At 35.4% G+C, this 27,320-nt stretch overlaps 2 protein-coding genes across 2 annotated transcripts; both read right to left on the bottom strand.

Annotated features, from left to right (window-relative positions):
- Positions 1-1,046: 1,046 nt before the first annotated feature.
- LOC123228291 (CSC1-like protein ERD4) lies at positions 1,047-5,203 on the bottom strand. The gene is made up of 6 exons (XM_044653639.1): positions 4,824-5,203; positions 3,876-4,042; positions 3,450-3,725; positions 2,223-3,067; positions 1,746-2,001; positions 1,047-1,644 (listed from the first exon to the last, which is right to left on the bottom strand). Exons 1-6 carry the CDS (start codon positions 5,089-5,091, stop codon positions 1,267-1,269), a joined length of 2,190 nt encoding a protein of 729 aa, XP_044509574.1. The 5' UTR covers positions 5,092-5,203; the 3' UTR covers positions 1,047-1,266.
- A 6,598-nt stretch (positions 5,204-11,801) lies between these two features.
- Positions 11,802-17,947, bottom strand: LOC123226667 (hydroxyproline O-galactosyltransferase GALT2-like). Its single transcript, XM_044651185.1, has 8 exons — positions 17,680-17,947; positions 16,563-17,548; positions 15,748-15,980; positions 14,709-14,999; positions 13,653-13,781; positions 13,339-13,512; positions 12,325-12,432; positions 11,802-12,239 (listed from the first exon to the last, which is right to left on the bottom strand). The coding sequence occupies exons 2-8, from the start codon at positions 17,464-17,466 to the stop codon at positions 12,033-12,035; spliced, it is 2,046 nt and encodes a 681-aa protein (XP_044507120.1). The 5' UTR covers positions 17,467-17,548; positions 17,680-17,947; the 3' UTR covers positions 11,802-12,032.
- Positions 17,948-27,320: the final 9,373 nt, after the last annotated feature.

Here is a 27,320-nt window from a genome sequence, read left to right on the forward strand (position 1 = left end):
AAATACCTACCCATAAAACAATTTTTGTTAAAGATTTTATTTAGAACAAGGGATAAAACCATCATTTAATAAAAAAATTTAAAAACTAAAACTTTATCACATTTCCCCTCTGAATTAGAAATCTCACTATTCTCCCCTCAAATTTTTCTTCAAAGTTTGAAAAGTGATATTTTTTTCTTAAGGTTTTTTTTTCTTTTCTCCAACGACGATTCATCATGTTCAACCGTCGGTCGTCCACAAATTGTTTGGACGCGTTGTCGATTCATGGTCGGAGAGGAAAGGGAGAGATTGAGAGGAGGAGATAAGGCAAGAGGGACAATCGATGATGAATCGTCACCAGAGAAAAGAGAAAAGAAATCCTAGAAAAATTTGTCCTTTCTCAAACTTTAGTCGGAAAAAATTACGAGTTTTTAAACTTAAAAGAGAAAAAAATATGGTAAAATTTTAATTTTTAAAATTTTTTAATAAATAATGATTTTATCCCTAAAACTAACTAAAATTTTTAACAAAAATTATCTTATAGATAGACATTTAGATTTTTAAAAATTAGAAGATAGGAATTTGAAATTTTATTATATCTTGGGTGGGAGCAAGTCTTTTGGCTTTTTTTTTTTTCGTATTATTAGTCATGTAAGTGACTAAACCTTAATATATATTTTTACAAAGTGACAAAAATATTCTTTTATTGTAAAAACTAATGTTGGACTTTGATGGATAGGTGGAAATGAACTTTTCAAAGTTATAGGGTGATACATGCCATTTCATCAAAGTTCAAGTGGGCAACCTTCCTTGGCCAGTACATGTTGATAGATTTTGGAGATTATAAAGCAACGGGCCACAAAATCTATGGCCCAGAAACCAAAGGCCCTTATAATTTCAACCGTTGGTTTAGTTAAACCGTACAATTGTCCGACTCCCTTATAAAACAAAGAATCAAATTTGCCACCTGCTCTAAATCAGGTCAACTTCTAGGATTCTTCTTTTTCTTCATGTTCTACAACATCTATAGAAGAAAGTTATCAAGTTTCTGATTAGTTCTGGGTCGCTTGGCACGCAATTAAATTTTGGCACTAATTAATGACACTATACAAGAGAATTAACAGTACAGAATATCAAACTTGTTCGTTGCATAACATTAAACAAAATACCAAATGCTGCCTAATAATTTACCCATACCCCCATCGAGGACCAGTCACAAAAACACAAACTATATTACAAACTCAGTGACATCGACATGGACTCGATCAACAAACAATTAATCTAACTTCAGACAAATGATGCTGACCGTGAAACTTGTGATAAAGCATCCTCAAAGTGCTCTTCATCAGGCTTGTTGTTGCGCAAGCTTGGTGGGATGTACAACCGGAACACCTCCTCCATGTTAGGCGTTTCCTTCAGTTCTTGGCAGACAACTTCAAGAGCCATGTTGCTGAAAGATCTATAGAATTTCTTGCTACAAACATAGGCAAAGAGCAATGACAATATGGGAAGTGGAATTAGAAATGGCGTATAGTAGAATTCCTTCACCCCAAAGTAACCAAGCATGGTAACTTGGTAGAGTAGCAGAGCAGCAACAATTCGTACAAAAATGTGTGGCCATATTCTTCCATAGCTCTCATATGATGGTACATATACTTTGAGTGCCTGTTTGTTTGTTAAACAACAAAAATAGATATGACAAGAAAAAAGATTAAAAGTTGAGACTAAAGAAATGAAACATGTGTGTAAGAAAGAAAGAAAACTACCTGGTTCCTAAGGATAAGCCATCCCAGGGCAAAGTACAAAACACCAAATGGGATAATCAGAGGAGCTATGACAGAGTAGCAGAGGACAATGGTTAAGATAAGCAAGTCACTAGGAATTCTTGTTCCATAACCAAGATCTCCCGGAAGCCAAGCTTCTTTCACCTCAGCTTCAGTCTTGCAAAGATACTTCCTTTTCAGATGAAATATTATGAGAGGAACTATTCGAGATAACTCAAGCCCATACCCAACAAAGAACCTGAGACCCAATACATATAGAAAAGTTAAACCTCCTGTTATATAAAGTTATTGCAAGCAATACTAGAAAATGATGAAACATGCAAGAAATAAGAATTATCAAAATAATACCAAAGAGGAAACAAACAGAAAACTAATAGGAAAATGATGCAATTTAAAACAAAAGGAGATGGGAGAAAGGGATGAAACAATAAAATGATAATATGTAAGATTTGATCTTACTTCAGAGCCACAAAGGTCAGAAAGAAGGTTGCATTCACAGGAAGGCCATTTGCTAGTTTCTTGACGATGGAGTTAGGATCCTTCTCGATGCTTTTGAATGTAGTGAACAGTGTTCCACCCAAAGTGACACCAATAAAAACATTTAACACGGTAAAATAGAAATATTTTCCTGATGCAGCCCTTACTGCATGACTCTCAGAAGGAATCCCCTCAGCCTTTGAAAGAAACAAAAGAAACTTGGGTAACAAAGCCAAGAACACTATAAGTGCAATTTGGGGGAGATAAGCTTCCAAAACTGTCTTAATTGCTTCTATATTCACAACTGGCTTTATAAATGGAAGAATTTTCTTTAGATTATCCAAGGTTGTCAATGCAGAAATAAGCCCAATTGGAATCATGTAAAACATAATGGTCAGAGCCACAATAAAGTAAATCAAATATTGCCTTGTCTGCCTCTCAAAAAACTTGATTTTTAGGTTAGTCCATAAGATTTCACCGGCTCCAGGTGCATCCATGACGGTCCATGTGTCAACCATTTGGGCATGAAGACTCTGAGCAGCAGAGGCTGCAGACACCCTACTGGTGAAAAAGACTAGAGCAGCACCTAGCTGCTTTTCCCTTAGGGTGACCTTTTGTTCTGCTTCCAGTTTTGGGGTTAAGTCACTGATCTTCTCCTTATAGTATTCTATTGCCTCAACCTTTTTACCAATGAGACCAAGGCAGCCGGTTCTGGTGGTTGGTTTTTCTCCTTCTGGCTTGCCAGTTTTTTTCGACTCTTCATATATTGCTTCTGTACGTGCAAGCTTCTTTTTGTAACCTTCCAGTTCTTCATAAATTTTGTTAACCTAAGTGAAACAACAAATGTAGACTTGAAATCAAAAACAAAGAGAACAGTATATGGTATGGCAGCACCAAGAGAGGAACATAGCATTCACATGATTACAGGCACTAATCATCTGTACAAATCAACCTATTTTCTTTTATTGCATCTAGAATATTATTCAGCATAAAAACATTATTATATTAATGTCATAGGCTAGAATATAGTAATTCAAGACTGAAACTAAGAAACAGCAATAAAGAAGTAAAAATGCAACAGTGGAAATAAGAAAGAATCAGAAACAAAACAAACTTGATTCAAGCACATGTATTGAGCTAGAATTGATGCTCATATAATAGCATTAAGAAAGGTATTGCAGAACGACTATGAGGAAGTTAACACTGCACCTCTTTGTTGTTTGTGACCACCATTGATCTGTAAAATGTATCAGGATAGATAGCTTTAAAATATGAATCAACCTGTTCCTTTATGGATTGACCTTTAGGAACAGGAGGTAAGTCTCTAACAAGAACAGCAAATTGCTGAGGTCTCAATTCAGGGGACATCAAGGCATTCGCTCTCAGAGTAGAAACATGATTGTATGCTCTCCATAACAGGTAATAGGAAACAAAAGAAACCCAGTAGACTGATAATAGGAATCCCCACAACCTTGAGCTCTTCTCCTGCACATAAAACAAGAAACACAATTTTAAGTACTAATATCCTTCTCGCGTAATAATGTTCTTAACCACGTTCTGTCATTAACTCGCAACAAAGGAACAAGGAGAGGAAAACCAATTAACACTAGCTCATGAAGAAGTTGTAAGGCTTACTTGGACATTTCCCATGTATAATTTGTCAAGATCGCTAAAAGTCACATTGCTTGTGGTAGTCCCATTGCTTGAAGCATGAGTGGACTTCCTTATACTGTTATCAGTTGCAGCAAGTGGTAGAAGAACTGGTAGCAGAATAATGCCGGACAAAACAAATATCCCCAGCACTGACACATGAAATAAGAAATTAGAATGCAAAAATATGGGTGAACTTAGTTGAACAATGAACTTTCATAGCCCTGTGAATTTAGTGTTAGAATGGTTTAATTGAAAATTTAATTAATAAATACCCTGTATACCCATTTCCCCCTTTTAAGTTGGAACACTTCTCGATTAAATTTAGTTGCGATTCTCATAAATGGATAATGCATTTTTCTACCCCCACAACTTGTTTAAGAAAAATAAACATCAACTCACAGCAAAATTGGATTCAAAATCTGAACAATAATTCAATTTATCTTTTTCGTCTCATTTATGGGATGGATAGATTTACCCTGTTTTACATATTTAAGCATTTAAAGAAGTTTTTTTCCCTAGTCCAAAAATGGCTATATTAGAAATTCCAAAAATTTGCATTCATCAAAATTCTAAAGTCGTCTGAGACACGCAGATAAAGACAAAGAAAGAGAATTTTTAAATGAGACTTCTCAACTTTCAATTTTAGACAAAGAAAGGTAACAAATCACTTGAAGTAAGCATTTTTTAAGTTGGTCTAATGAGTATTAAGGACTGTCTGTTTGTTTTCATCTTCAAACTAAGCATTTTCACAACTTCAAACAAATAATAATAATAATGAAAGAAAGACAATTCATCCCCAGAATAATTTCAAAATTCCATTTCGAAATTCATGAAACATACTGGAATTCAGAAACTAAAAACCTTAGAAAAAAAATCATAAAATAAAAAAATTCAGAAAATAATTGAAAAAGAACAGAAGAAGAGACAAACCAGTGCTCATGAAGACGAAGTAGACAGCAGTGTCCAAGCCAGAGATTTCAAGAACGTCTTGTTCGGAGGAAGCCATAACCTCCCGGATCCAAGCAAAGGGGTTCCGGCTGGCGGAGCCCTCCCATGGATCTAAACCCTTCAAGATCCGATTGGGGTAATAAACGACGACGTTTCCTGGTTTCCTGGAGAGCCACGTGAAAAGAAACATCAAAATTACGAAAATAACAAAGGAAGTTCCCAAGGACGTCACGAACGAACTGAAATCCATCTCTCTCCCTCAGAACTCTCTGCTTGCTTGGCTTTGAGCTATTTGTATACAATGAGCAGTTAAGTAGAAGTAGCCGTTAAGGAGACATTGAAGAAGAAAGATAAAAATGGTAACGGTATCAGTGAATTTAAAGCGAAGCAAAATGAAGATGAGGGGCCAATCTGTTGCTTTAAATGTGAAAAGGACAACACTCACAAACAAACAAGAAAATATCTTCAAGTGTCTGGTTTACCATGGCTGTATTTTATTTGGTCATTTATTTTTCTGAGTGTTTTCCAGAGTGAGAACGGTGACGACAATGGAGATTTTTATGAAAGAACAAAAAATTATACGTTTGTGATGAATAATAATATCATGAAATTATAAAAATAATTTTAAATAATGTATTTTTTAATATGTGAAAAGATATATTTATTTTTTCATATTTATTTTATTATTATTATATACATATATATATATATATATATATATTTATATTTAATATTTATTTTATATATTTACATTATGTTTTAAAAAACTAAAATGCAATTAATTTGACTAAATAATATATATATTTAAAAGTAAATGATTTTAAAATGTTTGAATCGTAATTTAAACATAGATTAAATTATATTTTTTTAATTTTATTATGTTTAAAATCTAAAATAATTTCATTTGATTTAAATTTTTTTCAAATAATTCTTTTTAGTTTAATTTGAAAAAACTCTTAAACTATACTAAATCGAATTGTATATACCCTTATATTTTAAACACCCATTTTTCAGGTTTAGAAACTATATTTTATTTAATTGTTTATAAGGAAATACATTTATAAATATCTATATTAATTTAAAACTTATTTAAAAGTTAATTGTTTTATAAAAGAAAAACTAGTGAATTTCATTGTATCAAGCGATACTTAAAGTATGTTTATATGTATATACTTTTTAATAAATAATTTAGTACATAGATAATACATTATCATATGATTGATATTATTTTATTATGAATTTAAAATCATTTAATTATATAATGATATATCACATATATCCTTAACTATATACTAAAAAATATACGCACATAGTTTTATTATTATATTTATTCAAAGGCCAAAGGACTATTTAGTTTTGATGAATGCACATTTATGAGAGTTTAAAAACTTAAATACCTACCCATAAACTAACTGTTATTAAAAATTTTTATTATGAGTAAAGATAAAATCATCATTTTATCAAAATATTAAAAAATATATATTTTTATCTTATTCCTCCCAGGTTTTAAAGACTCGTATTTCACCTCCAATCTCAACTTTGAAAAGTAGCTCTCTCCTCTCAAATTCTTGGGATTTTCTCTCTCATTCGATAATAGTGATCGCCATTGTCTTTACTTTAGGCCCTCCATCTACCAAAGAGAGAGATGAAGTCCACGAAGACAAAGAACTTCGTCTTCGTCGATAAAATTGTCTTGTCTCTTTCTCAATAGAAAGAGAAGACGATTTTATCTTGTCTTTTTATTTATCTTTGTCAATTTCATTTTTCTTTTCAATAGACGATTAGATTAAAGGTGAAAATAATGACAATTATTGTCGTCGTAAGGGAGAGAAAACTCTAAGAATTTAAAAAAAAAAATTATTTTTTTTAAATTGACACTGAAATTAAAATATATGTTTTTAAAATTAAAAAAAATAAAATTATATTTTTTTTAAATATTTTTAAAAGATGGTGATATCTCTCCGCGTAAAGACAGCGTCAAATCTACAGATCCGGTTTTAGAAGAAATTTTAATGTAATCTCTTTCATGTTTTATTTTTTGTTTTTAAAATTTTGCTTAGTCGACAAGAAACACGTAAAATACGCTAAGAGAACATACAACCACTTCATTTAATTTAGCAATATTTGACTCCTCTTAAAATTATTTTATAAATATTTCTAAATAACCTGTGATAGGGAAAAGGCCACGTCATTCTATTGGATGAGATTGTCTCCCACACCAATCATGCAATCTACAACTAAAGGTCAAAAGTTATCTCCCTCTAAGATTAAGGGCATCTTTAAACTTTTACTAGTTTAATTTTAAAAATTTAAATATTTTTTTGATGTATTAAATTTTATTATTATTATTAAAAATAAAATTATCATTTAAAAAAATTATTTTTTATTTTAATTTTAAAAATTAATAATTTTCTCCTAATTTCATATTTTTCAAGGTTTTAACTGACTATCCCAAGTTTAATTGAAACCTCTTATATTTTTTCTATTGCAATTGGCCCCCAACCTTCTGAAATTTCAGTTTCACTTTCTCTTCAGCTTCAATTTTCATATCGTCATTGACACCATTTTCCCTCAGTCTTCAACATCCTCTTTTGTCAAGAGTAAGCTGCTATGACATGCTCCCTTCATCTTCTTCCTATTTCTCTCTCGTTCAACACAAAATACAATTGAAATCAAGCGAGAGTTCTCATTTGATTTCGATCAAATTCGTTGACGTGAGCCACCAAAGAGGAAAACTAGAACTAATGACAAGAACACAATAGACCGAAACCCTGAACCCTCCCTCCCCGATGATTGGAAGAGACTCACAATGAAATCTAAGAGAGGAAGAGACACGTGACGATTGGAAGGGAAAATGTCATGTCAAGAGTGTGTTGGTCGGAAGAGAAATCGCTACGGATAAAGGTTAGGCTGATGGGAGAGAAATCATCAAAGATAAAGATCTGGAAACTGAACTAAAGAGGTAGTGAAACTAAAATTTTTTAGAAAGTTGGGAGACAGTTAAAATATGAAAAAAAATGAGAGTTTATAACCTAAATTTGGGGGGGGGGGGGGGGAAGTTAATTTTTAAACTTAAAAAATATGAGATTTGAAGGGAAAAAAATTGAAAACTTAAGGATACGAAATTAAATAAAATTTTTAAATAATGATTTTGTTATTAACAATAATAATAAAATTGTGTTTAAATTTTTTGAAGTTTAACGGAAAAACAGTTTAGAGATGCAACCTTAGGTAGGAATAAGTCGTTTGGCGTATCTAAAATTATATCCAATTGCACAATTTTCACGGGCTCAGGTTAGGAACCGTGACAAGGCTTTGGGCAGTTATGACTGATGAGGAGTTTAAGAGCGAGTGTACGTGGTCATTGGCTTCGTGGATGCAATATCTATAGTTGAGGGTGCTTCAGCCACGGGGCGTGCACAATGTTGCTATAGTAGCGAATTGAAAAGGGGACTAGGCCAATCCTGTACAAACTAGTCGGGAGCTAGAACCGCTTCCTTGATGAGTCCAAGGTAGGACGAAACTAGTGACCCTAAGCCAAAATATGAGCGCATGCAAGGCTGATCCTCGAGACAGTCTATCGTGGGTGTCACACAGGTAAGTCAGGAAAATTTAGCCTGACACTTGGTATCAGAGCCAAACCATCGCCAATGTTGCGGTAGTAAAAAGAGATCCCTCCAAGTAAATTGCAGGTAATGACAGACTGACCGTTCTGCATGAGGCATGCGAAAATCCTAGAATTAAGAAGCAAATACCAAGAATACATCATGTCATAATGAGGGGGTGCACCAGGTAAAGGACGGGGGTCTTTTGGGGTGTCATGCGAAAAGTGACATGACGGGGTATGTCGCACTTGACAAGAGTTTGGGCATCCTTTTAGCCAATATGGGGGATATTCATCACATGTTCATTCGATGCGGCCAATGGAGGACTGGGGGTATTTTGCGAGCTGAGTGGAGCACGAGGGCGTGCTCCATTTTGAGTGAGGGAGTTTGTCACAAGCTCAGGTTGGGAGCTGTGATAGGGTTTTGAACAGCTACGAGTGATGGAGAGTTTAAGAGCAAGTGTGCATGGCCATTGGGTTCGTGGATGCAATATCTATAGTTGGGGGTGCTCTAGCCATAGGGCATGCACGATGTTGCTATGGTAGTGCATTAAAGAGGGGACTAAGCCAACCTTGCACAAACTGGTAGGGAGCTAGAGTCGCTCCCCTGATAAGTCTAAGGTAGGATGAAACCAGTGACTCTAAGCTAAAACGTGGGCACATGCAAGGCTGATCCTCGAGACGACCCATCGGGGATGTCGCACAAGCAAGTCCGGAAAATTTAGCCTATGACAACAATCCACTATGGCCATGTGTCTTTTCCACGACATCTTTCTTTTTACTTAATATAAATATAATATAGGGTTACTATCTACCACCTTTCCTGAGGTTCGAGATTTTTTATTCATATACCTCATGTATAAAAAATTACATTGGCCTCCCTTTGTGTTTCACAATGTTTTAAAAGCCCCCTTGGAGCCATTAAGTAATAATCAAACAACATTGGATTGGGTTAAATGTGTCAAATTAAGTCTAGAATCGTTAATAAAAACTGAAGAAATACAATGGATTGTATTTGTACATTATTGCATGATTGGCAAAAGCTTCACATACTAAATTATAAGAGAACGTCATCAAATTTTACAAGTGACAAATAATAAATCCTTATAAATCCATCCTTTCAACCTTCTAACTTTGTTGGTAAATGCCACTTTCATCACCTATAAATGTACTAATTAATGACGACAAATCAACACAAAGATGAAACTTCATTAGAAAAATATTGACAAAGCACGATACATCACTATTGATTTCATATTCAACTCCTTTATATCTATTGGATAGAACCTTTTCACTATCCAAATAATTATCGATCATATTTGTTATTCAACACAAAATACTAACATCTTCACTATTTTGAAGGTTAAGGAAGGCATATTAATAATATTTTGTTGTTGTGAACCTTTCAACATCAACAAACGATTCTTAACGGAGGTATTATACATTTTCTTTGTGAAGTGAGAAGAGAGGTCGGAGCCAATTTTTATAGCTTTGGGGTGTGAGGTAAAAAAGGTAAGACCTCTAGGGGAGGTCGTAATTTTTGTATTTAATGAATTTGAAATGGTATTAAAAAAAAAGAGTAAAAATTGTTACTTTTTTCTTCTACCAAACGGTAATCTTTCACTTATTATTAGCAATGGAATTCGACCCTTTCGATCAAATTCCGTTTGCTTTTTCTGAACAAAAAGAAATTTTTTTTAATAAGAATGAAGATAAGAATAATTAAAATCTTTATAAGTAGAGATAAAAGATAAAAACAGAAATAAATATATCATCAATTCATTTTTTTATTGATCTATTCCCGTCTTAATGTATTTTTTTTTGTGTATTTCTTAAATTTTTTAAATATGAAATTATGTTAAAATTAAAAATTATTATAAATATATTTGATATTTAATAAATATTTTATTATTTAAAAAAATAAAAAGAAAAAGTGAGAGTAAAAAGGAAAATAAACAAATGACAAGACAACAAGGGCTCTCAATCATCACCGCACAGAAGATGAGACGTGATCGAGAAAGGGAATTAGGACATCCGACCTCAAAATGGCACTTGCCATTCCCAGCCAGACTCAGATTGAGATTGATTTTAGTTTTCATAGATGTCTTTTTTTTACCCCTTCGTCTTAGCATGCCAAGTGTCACACCTATAGACCTATGAAACGTGGCAGGATCAGGGTGGTGCCGACAGGCGAACGGATGAGCCGGAACTACGTAGATGTAGGACCTAGAAGCACGTGGGTGGTACATAGTAGCGAAAGTTTTGGAGCGTGGGTCCCGCCCTTAAAGATATGTATTGGAGGTTAAGAATGGTAGTTAGTGAAAGCGAATAGAAGTAAAGTTAGTGGGCCCCATTTTCTGACGAGGAGGAAATCACTTTTGTCTTTTGAGCCCGGTCCGGTCGACATAAAAACATGTTTTGAGAAACCACAATTTGCACCTCTTGAATTATTTTGTTCTAAATTTTTAGTCAAATAAATAAATTAATGAAAAATAATAAAAATTGCAAAAAAGAAAAGTTACCCAAATCATAATTATGTTAAAGAAAAAAAGTATAAATTTTTTTTAATTTTTAATAAATTAAAAATGAAATTACAAAACCGTCGTCACTTTGAGTAAATCTTTTTTTTCTTCATCTATTTCTCCCTTTGTTGCCCTTTACTCGTTTTCTTCGTTTTTCATTTTTTTTTTTTTTCCTTTTCTTCATTTACATCTTGTAGGTGCTACCTTTTGGCGGCTGCAATGGCTAGATCATGACAACTAGAGCAAATAACGAAAACAATACAAGTGCAAACATTCACATCTTGTGTGAAAAGATAGAATTTTATCATTCATTTATATATGTATTTATTATTGTCCTTGAAAGTATTTTTGACATTCAAAATGTTTGAAAACAACTTGTTAGAAACAATAAAACTATCTTAATACAATTTTAAATACCCAATTAAATATTCGGATAATGTATCATCATATAATTAAAAAATTACATGATAATATATTATTTAAATACTCAATTAAATACTGAAAATTGAGTCCATACAATATGACTCGATTAGAAAAGCCCAAAAAGAAAAGGCAACCATAAGACTAAAAAAAGGGTCACAAGAAAAAGTAAAATCATTGAGGATAAAATCCATGAGAACTGAGTATACATTAAGAATGAACAACTGGGCCCAATAGTTTCTTAATTGAATCAATTCTCCACCCTTTTTCATTCTTTGTTTGATTGGTGATTTTGATTGCCCATAAGATTCTTCCTTTATTAATATAAAAAAATCATAACAAATTCATATATAAAATTGCAAAATCTTTGATGATTCAGTGCGCTTATGTGAATTAAATGAACATAAAAGTAAATATATAAGCCTCAAAGCATTTGCATCCACTAAAACTTGATATTTCCAAGAGTGTGACATGCATTTCCATATACAATATACTTGCTCAATCTAATGAATGCTACTACTAGTGGCAAAAATGCATAAGTCTCCCCCAAGGCACCCACTTCCCAGATCCCATATTCAAAATTCATCAAGGAGGTAAATAGAGGAACAGTGGTATGATGAATAAAGCAATAAGATTTGCCTTTTGTCACCTTAAGTTGCAGCATTGAGCCCGACCTCGCACCAGCTTGTCCCAGAGACAGATCATCTGTCTTGGCGATTGGTAATGAGCAGTGTAATAACCTTCCATGCATCCATATTGACAAAACTTCCAGCTGTGTGAGTATTGTACAGGCTTTGTGCTGTTAAATTGTTCAACCCACATTCCCATACTCACATCCTCCATCTTGAACAGCTGCCACCAAGACAAGATACTATTCCTTAATCAAGGCAGAAACAAATGAATGGAAATTGATAATAAAACATTTGATGTTACCAACCTTTAGGCTCTGATTGCTGTGTTTGGAGCTGATAAACTTGGCAATATCACTGGAAATAACATATCCAGGTCCATTGGCATAGGGAGGGTATACTTCTTCTGGCCACTCCTGTAACATTATCAGACAAAAATCTTTGAGATGAAGCAGAGCATAGATGAAACTTAAACAAAAACATGATAGAAAAATCCTCTTTTCCAACAACAAAAGACAATTAACCATCATAAAAACAATCTTGGACAAAACTTCTAAATTAAATTATTTTTTGTAACCTACTGCCAAGTATCATATCGCATAGAACTTCAAGGACTCTGATAAAAGAAGCCAAAAATAAATGGACAGGTTATGACAGTCCAAAACCCCATTCATGATATAGTCTGTTTACATGTGAGTTATTGATAATGAAGACATTGACTGGAGCCATGATAAGAAAATGGAATGGAGCTCCTCAACTTTTTTTTGGATTATTTGGAAACCAGTTAACGGTTGAAATGGCATAGGAAAGTAGCATCGGTGAAACAAAGAGAGAAGACATTCAAGTTACTCAAAAAGTGCATCTGTTTCTTCTTAGAATAACTTTTACATGATGCAGACAGTAACAGATCCTAATAAGAACTGCTTCAAGCCTATAAGTGAAATTAATGCTACTTATCTTGAGGACTGTACTTACAAAAACCACCACTGGAATATCTGATTCAACTAACACCACAGTGTAGTTAGCACCAATTAAGTTCATGCATGATAAATTAGTTGGTGAAGGACTATCAAATCTCAAGAGATTAAGCCTGCATTTTTGGATAAACAGTTTCAACATAACTTTGCACAATTTGTAGATATGCATGGTCAGATACTATGAGTGCTTTATGATATCTTAGCAGGCAAAAGTGTAATATCTATGCACCATTGGATTAGTATTATCTCCGGTGAAAGAAGACAAAGACATATATATAGAGGAGAAATCAAATGATGAAATATAACAAGTCAAAAATTCACAACAAAGCACGCAGGCTAGCACACCTCATAAGTGACTGCCCATTTCCCACTTCGCAAAGGACGATGTACGAAGTTGAGATTGCCCATATAAAGAGAACTCTTTTGAGAGATGCCATTGATTTCTTTCAAGACAGTATCCACCCTAACAAATGTGTCATCATCACATTTCATGACATAAGCCGCTGTCACATTCTGAATCTGTATCAGATAGTAATACAATCAGCCCAGAGAAGAACAATTTAATCCAGGGAAAAACCATAAATGAGAAGAGTATACAAGAAAAGCACCTAAAAGAGATGCAATTAATTAAGACTAAACATAAAAATGTTTTGACTCACCCCAAACTCACAAATGGCAATGGTTTTAAGAACCACAAGTTCATATCGATCCATAAAAGGCAATATGATAATGTCACCAAAGTATGCAGCTTCCTTCTTCAGCACAGCGTTCACCTCCTTTCTTGGATTCTACAAGTTGCCCTCATGAGTCAGTGGAAATTATGTTTAACACAAACTGTGCGTTAGTACATATCACATTCTTTTCTTTTCCATATTATTTTTTTTACATAAGATACTGAAAATTTAATATTAAATTAGTAAAAAACAGGTACAATTGTGGTCAATGCAACTATAACAGTAGATAAACCTTGTTACCACAGGAACCTGTTGTTTCTCCCCTGAATGATAAATCACCTTCACTTTTAGGGTGATCAATGGCAAGGAGAATGGGAAGTTAAGGATGTGAAGGATGAGAGTATAGATAAATGTGCAACCTGAACATGTGGTCTCTATCCAGACAGAAAAATAGATACTGTAATTGGAAATCTATGGACGCTTATTATATTATGTTTAAAATGATCACTTTTTCAGGTGAGGTTGATAATTCAATGTCAACGACAGAGTTGGGATAAAGAAACTTAACTCTTCCAATTTTATATCAGCATAGAAGTTCTATTGATTTAAGGTTGAAGGCATATCATGCCTCAGTAAAATTTAGATCAGGCAGTTAATTTGGCAAAAAATTGACTTGATTTTTCACCTAGAATATTATGTTGTGCTAGGATAGAAATTGATACAACGATTTTCAAAATGTATTTAGCTTATATTATGTTACCAGGATGCGCTTCATGCAGCACTTTTTAACAATGGATTAGATATAGATCTAGCAGAAATCAAGCTTCACTACTATCTTTGATTGCACTTCTAAATAAGTGTATTGTTATCAATACCTCCATCTCCATGAAGAACTATCAGATTTAAGACATCACTATAAATGTAGATACATGATGGTTTACTCAACATCAATTGTCAATGTAGACATTATTGCAATGATCCTGAAATTCATCATCCCTGGAACCTAACGATGTTTGACACTTGAGGAGAAGAAATTCATACCAGTGCAACAAAGAAACGGGCAGCTACATTTGAATGTTTGATTGCTGAAGATTGCATCCAAGTTTTCCTAATTGACATGCGTTCTGCAAAGTGATTAGTAGCAGACAGAATTCCAATAAAGAGTTGAACAGGACTTCTACGTAAAGAATCTGCTTTCCACTTTGGTGACATTTCCAGAACTCTTTGAAGTGAGAAACTTGGATGAGAGGCTGGAAGATTGGTTGCATAAACTGAATGAACATCCACATCTCCTTTGATTGCTAGACCTGTTGCATCTTCAAGTGTAAATCCCTGGAGGCAGAGTAGAAAATAAGATCAGAAAAGACAATTTCCAGCTCAACAGAACCAAAAAGATAGGTTAAGAATCAAAACACCATATTGAGATACCATTTTTTTTATGATACAGACTAATATATTCATATATAAAAAGATTTACAAAATGGTATGGTGTCCATAAGCAGACCATAAAAAAATTGATCAAAGTTCAAAGGACTTAAAAAAAAAAAAAGTGATCAATATGACATTTGAAAGGACCTTGAGGTCAACAAGTATATATCGGGAAATGTCTATGAAATGACTTCCATCTCCCAACTATGATGACCACAGAAGAAAAAACACATTTCAGAATTCAGAAGATACTGAAACTCATACATAATAAGTACCAAATTGAACAAAAGATTGGCCATTATAATATGGTGACTATGAGAACCTATGCCAACAAACAATCTATACATTCTAAAGTTTGACCAGCAAAAGTACAATGGGAGGTATAGGAATTGTCAGCGACAAGTGAAGGATAATGATGATAACCTATTCAAAAAGTAAATACTTTCTGATAACTAATAATACTTCCCAAATAAAGCAACAGGAGGGTGACACCAAGAATAGACAAAGCATAAAAGAAATAAATTTTGTTATTCAGTCATAGAGAGCAGTTAAGAAAATAGAATAGTCATCCAATTGGTCAACATCAATTAGACCTATTATATCAAACTATTATGGGGTAAGCATCCCTTCTTTCTTATAATCAGCAACATACCATTCGATAAGGGAATGAAGTCACATGACGTCCCCCAACACTAATATGGAATCCATCAACACCAGCTCGCACTGTCAGGACAAAGAGTCGACCCTCAGAAAAAGGAAATGGCCAGGTAACTTCTGGTTTCTGCTCACGCCCTATAAATCGCTTAAACCAAGAGGCTGTTTTGGAGTCCTTTGAGTCTACAATATCATTCCGCATCCACTTTTCACATCTTAGAAGTCCATCAACTGCCAAATACATGCATCAAGAAATTGTTACACTCAAATTTGAATTAGGAGAGCTCCAAGGAGACAAGGGAAGAAAAGATACAAGTTACACTGCATCATAAACAACCATATAGTTTCCTAATGAGCATGCAAATGCACACAAACTTCCCACTATAAATGCACATGGCATTATTTGGCAAGAAACAGCTTGAAATTAACATCATACCAAAATATGATAATATAAACAAAACGAAAGTGAGCTCGTTTGTCAATCATAAAAATGCATGGCTAACTTCAAAACTCCCAAAGCCATGCCTCTTGTATATTCAGGAAATCAAGTCCCTTTCTTGTTTACTAGAAATCCATTAAAAAAATATTCTTCTAACATCAATATCATTTTAGACCAAAAAGAAAGCTAGCAATTAGTTTCCTATATATAACTATAGATTTATTAATTTTTGTTATGTTTTACACTGGACTGTCAATCAAAGATGTTCTCATGAACTTTTACACCTATGATAGATTTAGTGAAGGTCACAAATGAAACAAAGGGGAGGTAAAGAAAACAAAAGGGGAAGCTATTTACAGCATAATAAATCTTACCAAGCATGTCATCATCTTTCTTGGATGGTAAACCATCACATCTCTGAGCTGACCCCCATTGCATTCTATAGCATGTATTGTGCTCAATGACTGGCCGACGGCTCCAATCTCCTTTCAGTCGAGGATTCAAATGTAGAATTTTTGGTGGATCCTCCCCAACAACTGATTTCAATCCTTGCAATTCAAACATGAATTGTGAAACCTTAACAATCCCATCACCACCCCTCATTCTTGTAAGCTGGGGCACAAACTCTTGATGAGCATAGTGAGGAGTTCCCACCACTGTAATAGAAGATCCAGCAGCAAGCCCACAAGGAAGAAACATTAACCTGTCCCCACTTGCCAACTCTTCTCCACTTTTAGATATCCAAGAAGGACAAGACTCAGGCTTCCCCTCAAAAACATCACTCTTAACAACTTCCTTGACATCAACCTTATCGACTTCTTCCCATGCCTTCAGTCCTATTGTCCATGCCTCACTTGCCATTCTCTCAAGAACTGACAACTCATTAGTCCTACTCCTTCGCTTCATAATCTCACCTGTTATTCGACCATATCTGAACTGAAGTGGCTTTATAGGTTTTGACCCACCTTTTCCCTTCTCCAGATGCACCTTGCTCGGCATTAATGGTGCCTCTTGATTTTCATTATCTTCTAGTTTTCGGTGAAACGTATCTTTATAAACAGAACTAAGAAAAGGCTTACTCAAATCCAAATCTCCATTATCCCCAATGTCTCCATTCAACCCGGCATAATTATCATCTTGACTCAACATAACCGCAATTTCCAAAAATTGAGGGAATTTAAATGCTATAAAAACTAAGTATAATATGCCTATACCCAACAACAAATGCGGCAATCTAAACCTCCTAACAGTACTGGCCTCACTTTTAATTCTCTTCATCTCGCAAAATCCAACAAAAAAACAACACAATATACTTTACAAGAACCAAAATTCTGTCAAATAATGCCTCCAGCAATACAAACTACACCAAAAACAAAGCAAAATCAAATGGATCCAATTCTTCGGAACAAAAACCAATTTCAGTACATCAATGCAGATCAATAAAACCTAGAGAATTGAGTTTAATCACGTAATGTAAACGAAAGCTCAAACCTTGAATTTAGTGATCAACCGAAATCGCCAAATGAGTAAAAGCCATTAAAATCTTCGGCCCACAACCCCGAATTAGTTACCATCTAGCAGGCATTCTTCCAAAACTTGATCACAAAACAAAACAAATCCCACCATAGAAACGAAGAATAGTTGAATTTGTGCTCAAACCGTAATAAGTTGAGCAAATCAAGAACCCAATGGCAGGTGGGTGAACATAACGGAGATGGAGACAAAAATCTGTCTAAAGCGCATATTTGTCAGCTAAGGCAACAAACAAGTGTTAGAAATTAGGGAAATTATTAAAAATAGGCAAAATTAAAGGGGTCAAAGCGAGATTGCCCAAAAAATTTAGGATTAAGCAAAAATGCCCAGGTTTTGTGAAATGACGAAATTGCCCCCATATATAAAGTCAGCAAATTTTCACTGTACAAGCGATAGAAAATTCCAAAGCTTCCCACCTCCCACGGCAATCCCACGGCAAACGTCATTTCCGTCGATTTTCTTTTGTTCTGGCAACTGCAAATGGCAAATGAGGTTAGTATATCTCCTATAATCTTTTTTGGATCAAGTTATCGCTGATATTATTGAGATTTGGTTGAGAATTTTGGGTTTGAAATTTTAGGGTTTACGGTTTGAACAATGCTTAAAATATTTCGATTTTTGGTTGTTTTGGTTGAATTGATTGAGGGGTTTTATGTTATACAATGTCTAGCTTTGATGTATGTGAAAATCGGAGGTCGAAACGATCAAAATTTGGCCGAAAATGGCTGTCAAATGGATCGGCAGTCTTGCCGTGGGAACAACGTTTCCCACGGCAAACAATTTATCCCACGGCAGCTGCATTGACAATGGGTTTTGGGGGGGAGGGGGGGGGTAAACTGGCTTTTTTAAAACATTGGGGTGTCGGGGAAATGCTTAGCCCACGTCGGGCTTTTCTGAAATTTCGCACATTGTCGTGGGAAAAGCAAAATTACGAAACTGCCCCCCTTTGTAAGCATAGCAAAATTTCATTTCTTCCTACGGCAACTTGCGTTTTCACTGTGCATTTCCACGAAAATTCCAAAAGCTTTCCACCTCCCACATCAATCCCATGACGAAAGTCATTTCCGTCGATTTTCTTGCTTTCCGGCAACCGTAAATGGCAAAGAAGGTTAGTATATCTCCTGTAATCTTGTTTGGGTCAAGTTATTGCTGATATTATTGAGATTTGATTGAGAATTTTGGGTTTGAAATTTTAGGGTTTACGGTTTGAACAATACTTAAAATGTTTCGATTTTTGGTTGTTTTGGTTGAATTGATTGAGGGGTTTTATGTTATACAACGTCTAGCCTTGATGTATGTGAAAATCGAAGGTCGAAACGACCAAAATTTGGCCGAAAATGGCTGCCAAATGGATTGGCAGTCTTGCCGTGGGAACGGCGTTTCCCACAGCAAGATGAATTTTCCCACGGCAGCGTATTGGGCATGGTTAGTTGGGGGGTAAAGTGGGTTTTTTAAAATGTTGGGGAGCCAGATGAGATTCGTTACAACACAACGGTTTTTTTGGAAATTTGTCATATAACAGTGGACCTTTTCAAATAAAGAATTTTCATGAGGGGTTAAATTGAGAATTTTCTTATCTACGGTTTCTGATCATGTAGTTTTCGAATTTTATATCCGTTTTTTTCTGTTTTAGGTTTTTCTATATGTATTTTTCAAATTTTAAATTCGAGTTTTCGAATTTTGCTGCTTATTGACACAACTTACGATGTAACGACGTAATTTCAACTTAATATTTCAATTTTTTTGTTTATAGGATATATCGATTCGTTTTTTTCAATTTTTCAAATGATTTTTTGGTTAACGACATTCATAGGTATTTCAACTGATAGAGTTCGAATTTTAGTTCTGTTTTTTCGAATTTCACAATTTCAAGATATACAGATTCGTATTTTGAAGATTTTCGATCGATTTTTCTATTATTGACACTTTAAGGTATTTCAACGTATAGAATTCGAATTTCAGTTCCGTTTTTCCGAATTTCTCCATTTTAGGATATATCGATTCATATTTTCATGATTTTCGAACGATTTTTCAAGTATCGTCACTTTAAGGTATTTAAACGTATAGAATTCGAATTTCAGTTCCGTTTTTTTGAATTTCACCATTTTAGGATATATCAATTCGTATTTTCAAGATCTCCAAATGATTTTCCGATTATCGTCACTTTAAGGTATTTCAACGTATAAAATTCGAATTTCAGTTCCGTTTTTTCGAATTTCACCATTTCAGGATATATCGATTCGTATTTTCATGATTTCTGAACGATTTTCCGAGTATCATCACTTTAAGGTATTTCAACGTATAGAATTCGAATTTCAGTTCCGTTTTTTCGAATTTCACCATTTTAGGATATATCGATTCGTATTTGCAAGATTTTCGAACCATTTTTCGATTATCGTCACTTTAAGGTTTTTCAACGTATAGAATTCGAATTTCAGTTCTGTTTTTTCAAATTTCCCCATTTTAGGATATATCGATTCGTATTTTCAAGATTTTCGAACCATTTTTTGATTATCGTCATTTTAAGGTATTTCAACGTATAAAATTCGAATTTTAGTTTCGTTTTTTCAAATTTCACCATTTTAGGATATATCGATTCGTATTTTCAAAATTTTCGAAGAATTTTCTGATTATTGTCACTTTAAGATATTTCAACCTATAAAATTTGAATTTTAGTTTCGTTTTTTCTATTTTTCATCATTTCAGGATAACTTGATTTATATTTTGTTATTTTCGATCGATTTTTCGATTGTTAACATTCTCCGAAAGTTGAAGAATCAGAACTCGAATTTCAGTTCTTATTTGTTAAGTTTTTTCATTTCCTTTTTGATTATTTGGTATTTCTCATCTTTTTATGTTTTTTTCACTAATACATTTGTTTACATATTTATTTTTATGAATGTCTAACAAATTTTACGTGATTGTTATAGGATATTTCTCACAAAAGAAGACGGGTTGACAGCGAGCTGCGCATTCTCGATGAGTCTAGACACTTCCGGACAGATACGATATCTCGTGCACAGTGTACCACATTATCTCGAATTTCTTCTACATTGACCCCACGTCAGCTGCGACTATTTGAAAGGACATGTTTCGGGTCCTTTCTTCGTTTACCCAAAACCAAATTTTGTGGGATATTGGTTCATGCATTTCTACTACGACAGTTACATCCACCCTTTGCCAGAGACGAGTTTTGGTTTAGGATTAGCGGGGTTGATGTGAGGTTTAGCCCGTTTGAGTTTGCGTTGGTGACAGGGCTTTCGTTTAGCCATCGGACTGATGTTTCTTCATATATTCCTCGCTCCTCCGGACATAGGATCAGATCTACGTACTTTCGCGATTGTCCGAAGGTGTAGTATCACAACATCGAGCATGTTTTCTTGTCGAGGCCATAGGGGGATGACGATATTGATGCTGTCAAGCTCGCCTTGTTGTATATTCTATACATGGTTTTGTTGGGGAATGATCGACAAAAGAAGGTGTCCACGGAGTACTTACAGTTAGTTGATCATTTGGACGGGTTTAATTCCTACCCTTGGGGCGTCGCTGTATGGCAGATGACATACGATTCTATGTCACAGACGAGTGAGAGAGTCTGTTCCAGACAGATGCAGGAAATCTGTAAATACGACCTTTACGGATTTCCTTTCGCATTTCAGTTAAGTTTTATATTATTATTTATATATATTAATTGGCAAAAATATAAATTGATTTATTTACATCGTAAATGATTATATTACAGTATTGGATATATGAGACTTTAGAGACGTTACACGATTGGATTGACCTTGTCGATCTCTATGCGTCCTTACGGATGTTGAGGTGGCGTACGCGAGACGTCCCTGTTTGGACTCATATCGGTCGTATTTTCACTGGTGATCCGGTATGTACTAGTAAATTAATAAGTCGATTAATTCATTATATGTTACAATTATTTTGACTTATATATCTTCATCATTAGGAGGATGTCACATTCCCTCTTCGTCCATCAGTGATCGAGGAGGGTTTACTGTGGTACGTTGAGATTCGTGAGTACACCGGTTTACTCGATGCTGATTCCTCCTCATCTTCTTCGGTCCCAATCGTGACTGGAGACGGGGCTCCTCTATCCCTGGGACCTTCAGATGTACCCGTAGAGACTTCTGAGACACATGAGGAGTCTATTCAGCCTCCTGTTATGGAGCAGCCTATATGTTCCCCTGTTGTTCAGAGCCCACGGACGACAGACTATCATGGAGTGGAGGACCACCCTAGCGTGGAAGAGCATCCTAGCGTGAAGGACCGCACTACCTATCATGCCACCGAGCAGTATCCCCCATTTGTATCACCTAGTAATTCTACATCAGATGCTACATTAGCGCACTGGGGTGCTACGATTTTATGTGAGATATCGAGTTTTCGCGACGATATCTCTTCTCAGATGACTCGATTACGTGACGATATCTATTCCCAGATGACTTGATTAGAGGATCGTATGACTCGTTTGGAGGACATCGTCACGCGTACATATCCAACCCCCATCGTTGAGGTTGTAAAACTACTTCTAATTTATTACTTATATAAAATGTGTTCAGTGTTATTATTCTGACAACTATTATTACATTCATACAGGAGAGGGACGACGTTATTGGGATGACCTCCTCCATTGATACCGCAATACCATCCCATCAGTCACATGAGGTACGTATATAATTTCAAATTTATATTTAATGCCCAATGTTGTTATTATATTACAATATCGTTATATATAAAATGTCACTGAATAGATTTAATATTACTATTATCTTAGGGTAGTCGACAGGATGGGGCACCGGTTGACCCTTCGGTGACTTCACCGATCCGATCTGAGGTATGTCACTTATCATTATAACTTAATTTTTAATATTATTTTGTTATCGATTAATTCATGGTATATATTTGTATAGGGTCTTCGTCATGAGGAGGGTTTACCGATCGGATCTCCTATCATTTTAGATCGTCCACTGGAGGTATGAAAATTATTGTTCATATGACATTTTATATTAAATATCATTAACCATTTTTTCCTTTTGATGCATATAGAAACTCGACATTGACATATCATTGATCGAGGGTTATCTCCGAACACCTTCCCCGAAAGTTCAGGTTATGGGGATTTAAGAAATATCATTGATCAATTTGTTTTTAATATTATATTTTTTTTAAATGATGTTTTGTCTCTTTTTCAGGATGAGCGACTCTGGTTACTTGCTGATATCTCGAGCTCGACCAAAAAGCTTGTGGATATTAGTTCACAGGAGGAGGACTTCCAGGAGGATGTTTCTGAGACCGTTCACATTGAGGTTTGTCAATTATAATTACTAAATAAATATAATTGATAAATATATGTCACTAAGATGTTTTAATATATAATTATGCAGTCTGTCGACGGAGCACGCGCTGTTGACTTGACCGCTTCTTAGGATTCTCCAGTTAAACCTCCTCCCGCATACCTAGAGAAGGTAACATAAATCGAATAATGTGTATGTTTTTATTGAATGATATAATGAATTAATAGTTTTTTGTAACATGCAGTTGGTTCGTACAGCACGTGGTCAGATCGTCCGGAAGGGTCCACTGGTTTGCACCCCGTATACAAATCCACTCAGAGGGAAGGTGAAACGGTAACTCAGGACGATTCCATCCTCTGTGCCAGACCGTGAGGAATCTTTCCTCACATGGTATACCAGAGCTATGGCTTCGGACACACATGATATGTACTTCATAGGATCGAAGTAGAAGGACAGCTTCTAGAGGCTTGTTGTAAAGTTGCGCGAGTGGTTGACCAACGATGTGAGTTGTCTATACTATATAATTTGGTAAATAGCTAGATATATTTATTAATAACTAACACGTGAACTTGTTTATACCATTTTAGCATGTGGATTCTTTTTTGGCTTTATTACGTCGGCAGCAGGAGGATCACCAGTTGACTATCTCACAGCGGTGGACGACTGCCCACACATTCTTTAGAGGCCATATTGAGATGGCCCGGAAGAGTTGGCAGACCACACCGATTGGTGAGTTTGAGTTTTCGGGGCTCTTCACGAGGATGGTTGATGCAGCGTACATCCCGAGATTGTTGTACAAACCATGGGGGATGGTCGATTAGGTAGAGTTTATATATATTTATATTACATTCAATTGGTTAACGACAACGATAAGTAACTAAAATATCTCATTGTTTATAGGTTTTCATCCCTATAAACTTCGAGAACACACATTAGGTCGTCAGAGTTATAGATTTCCGTGAGTGGTCGATTACGGTATACGATTCAGAGGTTTCATATTTAGGGAATATAAAGACTCTGGAGCAGCGCATGCGACCGTACATGACCTTTATTCTCGCGTTATTAGAGGCGACCAGTTTTTGGACAGCTTCTGGGAGGACTCCACGACGTGATCCCCTCACTTTGCATCGAGCATCGGATGTCCCCCAGCAGGGATTGGGCTCCGGTGACTGTAGCGTGTTTATGTTACGATTTTTTGAGTGTTTGGCGTTGTCACGGAGCTACGTTTTTCCCCGAGATCGTCTACCGCTATGCGTCGACGGTTAGCGACGCAGTTGTATTTTCATTGTATCGAGTAGCTCACGGATGTATATTTATCGTTATTCTTATGTTTAGATGTATATATTTATTGTATGTGTATATGTGTACGATATACTTTATTTATGGTTATATATGGCTATGTATCGTATTTGATTTTATTTTTTAAATAATATTGTCATAAAAAACAATAAAAACGTATGATTACTCAAACATTTACACACTTGAAACAATTAGAGGAAATAAAGTAATACTGAAATAACTCATACGAAACACTAAATTTATTACATCAAATAACAATACAATTACACGTTTGAAATAATAATAAAAATACATCGGTTACATAAAACTGAAGTACAACAATGAAGAATCATATAACAAACAAAATTGAGTATAAGCATGTCAAGATCTCGTTCCTTTGCCTTTTGTAGATGAACGCTACGGCGTGGAGCTTGGGACCGATACTGGGGATTTACATTGGGTTCGTGTATGCCCCGGTTCATGGCAACGACTACAAATCCTCGGTGTAACAATTTCTCCTTGCGATGGACATCGATTTCTGTTGGATAGTCGACCTGGATGACGACTATCGAGGACGGAGGGCAATATAACTCTGTCTTCTGGTGAGTGTAACCAATCACATTGATTTCCAAGAAGATTGATCGGTTTCTGATATATTGCATGGTAAATGTCGGTGTGGAAGAATGGATGAACCCATCCGTGCACATTCATGAGTCTCATATGTCGTGCAACGGCAATGGCATGCTTGCACGGAATACGTGAAAGCTGAAACTTTCTACACGTGCAAGACCTGTCACTAAAGTCCACAATACCCATGAATCCACCAAATCCAACAACCTGATACCGAGTAGGTGTAATCAGTCGAACATCCAGACTTGCAGACTTTGATAGACGATTGTTGATCTTATCTTCCGCCCAAGGGGTGAGAAAGTTATGACATTCATCTGTAGTTTGAAAAAAATATTAAGAACACATTTGGTAATATGATTAACAAAGTGGAAAAAAGTACATGAGACAACTTTTAATTAATATCGATTTGATACTTACTTGCATGGGTTCTCCTCTCGTAAAACCATCGTTGCATGGTACCACGAATAAACTCCAAGAGCATGGTTATAGGTAAGCCCCTTGCATGTCTGACAAGGGCATTAAATGAATCAGCAATATTTGTGGTCATGATGTTGTATCGATGTCCTAGAAAGTATGCTCTACTCCAACGCTCAAATCCGACATCCCGTAGATAAGCTCCAGCTTGGGGGTTCATTGAGTCAAGGGATTGCATCATCGAACCAAATTCAGGTTCTGTGTATGATTTTGCGGCTTTCCAATATGCAGCCGCAACCTGTAAAATGGTAAAAAATATGAAAACTCAGTATAAGCAAAATGTATGAAAAGGATAAACTGTTATAAATTTAAATACTTATTTACACTATACCTTTGAGTCTCGTTTATACTTTGCCCGCATGTTACACAGAAGATGATGACAACAACATCTATGGTGGACATCTGGAAAGACTTCAGCCATTGCCGAGTAGATAGCATGATGTCGATCTGAGATTATTGCAAGCTCAGAGAGGTCAGAGATGCATTCTTTAATTCTCATAAGAAACCAACACCACGTGTCGTGATCTTCTTTTTTGCCGACACCGAAACCAATAAGATATATCTGATTATTACCATCAAGAGCGACCGCAATAAATAAATGCCCCAGATATTGACCTTTAAGGAAAGCAGCGTTAATGCAAATAACAGGGCAAAGATATTCTCTAAATGCACGAACGGAACATCCTAACGCCATGAAAAAATTCATAAACCGATAGTCATCATCTGTTTCAATAGTAGTAACGGTGCCCGGATTAGTATGTTGTAGATTGTAGCAATAATCTGGTAAAAGCATAAATGATTCCTCCGGTGAACCCCTCAATGAATTGATAGCCTAATTTCTTGCCCGCTAAGCCTGTGAGTACGAAATATCAATTTTATATCAATCGGCGATGTCCACAATTATTTCTTTAGGCTGATAAATTCTATCAATCATCACAAACTTTGATCTCATTAATTGACCTAAAGCTCGGGCCCCAGCTTGTCTGTGATGTGGCATGATTTGATCAACTAAACATGTGTGGGTAGAATTCATAGAGTTGATCCCCCACACATCACCGACAGTGGACTTGGTTGCATGTATATACCACTTACAATTTTCAGCCTTGCACTTAATTTTCCACCGTTTCTTGTCAGACTTTTTGACACCAAATTGAAATCCTTTAAGTAAGGCGAATTGCGTCACGACGTCTTTCAATTGGACTTTATTATGAAAAATATCACCAATCTTGACACCATTCTCCTCTCGGATCGATCTGTAACCACTTGATGATGTTGATGGCTGTGGAGGAAAATCAGGAAGCCACCTAAATGGATCAGTGGGGAAATTTTCAAAAAATGGCCCAGAATAATTTCCACCACCTAAAGTAGGATCTTCAAGCTGCAAACTATCCATACCCTCGGTAACTGATGTCATATCCTCAGGCTCTACATCTTCTGAAGGAATGTCGGGCATATCATTTCCATCAAAGTCACCCCAATAGGGAACTATATCTTTTTCTCCATGAGCCCATGAGTTTGCAATATACAACGGGTCATTACTGAAATCAATCAACTTTTCCAAATCGTATTCTTTTTTGACCCAACTACTTTCTTTTTCATCTTCATCTTTTTCCTTCTGCCCTTCAATTGGGGTACATGTAACAAAAACAGGAATACATTCCTGAAAGTACTGGGACATATCAAGAAGACCCTGGACATCTTCATTATTTTGGATCTGGATGGGGCAATCGAGCTCAACTTTTCTTGGCTTCATTGATACTTGAATATAGTTTTTCATTGGATCAATACTGCAAGACTCCGCCAAAAGCTCAATAAATCCCTCGAATGTTGTTCTATAAGGGATTTTAATCAATTGTTTGGCTCCTCCAATATATTTCATTGTGTTGTTGCGCCCTTGAATCCATTCTC

Source organism: Mangifera indica, chromosome 10 (assembly GCF_011075055.1).
Source record: "Mangifera indica cultivar Alphonso chromosome 10, CATAS_Mindica_2.1, whole genome shotgun sequence".
NCBI classification, from domain to species: Eukaryota; Viridiplantae; Streptophyta; class Magnoliopsida; order Sapindales; family Anacardiaceae; genus Mangifera; species Mangifera indica.

Excerpts from the sequence above, each read along its gene's own strand:
- LOC123228291 (XM_044653639.1), bottom strand. The coding sequence starts at position 5,091 with ATGGATTTCAGTTCGTTCGTGACGTCCTTGGGAACTTCCTTTGTTATT. Across the intron at positions 2,002-2,222 it reads CTGACCTTTGTGGCTCTGAA|GTTCTTTGTTGGGTATGGGC; the intron begins GTAAGATCAAAT and ends ATTGGGTCTCAG. Across the intron at positions 1,645-1,745 it reads GGCTTATCCTTAGGAACCAG|GCACTCAAAGTATATGTACC; the intron begins GTAGTTTTCTTT and ends ACAAACAAACAG.
- LOC123226667 (XM_044651185.1), bottom strand. The coding sequence starts at position 17,466 with ATGAAGAGAATTAAAAGTGAGGCCAGTACTGTTAGGAGGTTTAGATTG. Across the intron at positions 13,782-14,708 it reads CCCGTTTCTTTGTTGCACTG|AATCCAAGAAAGGAGGTGAA; the intron begins GTATGAATTTCT and ends GGCAACTTGTAG. Across the intron at positions 12,433-13,338 it reads AATGGGCAGTCACTTATGAG|GAGTGGCCAGAAGAAGTATA; the intron begins GTGTGCTAGCCT and ends ATAATGTTACAG.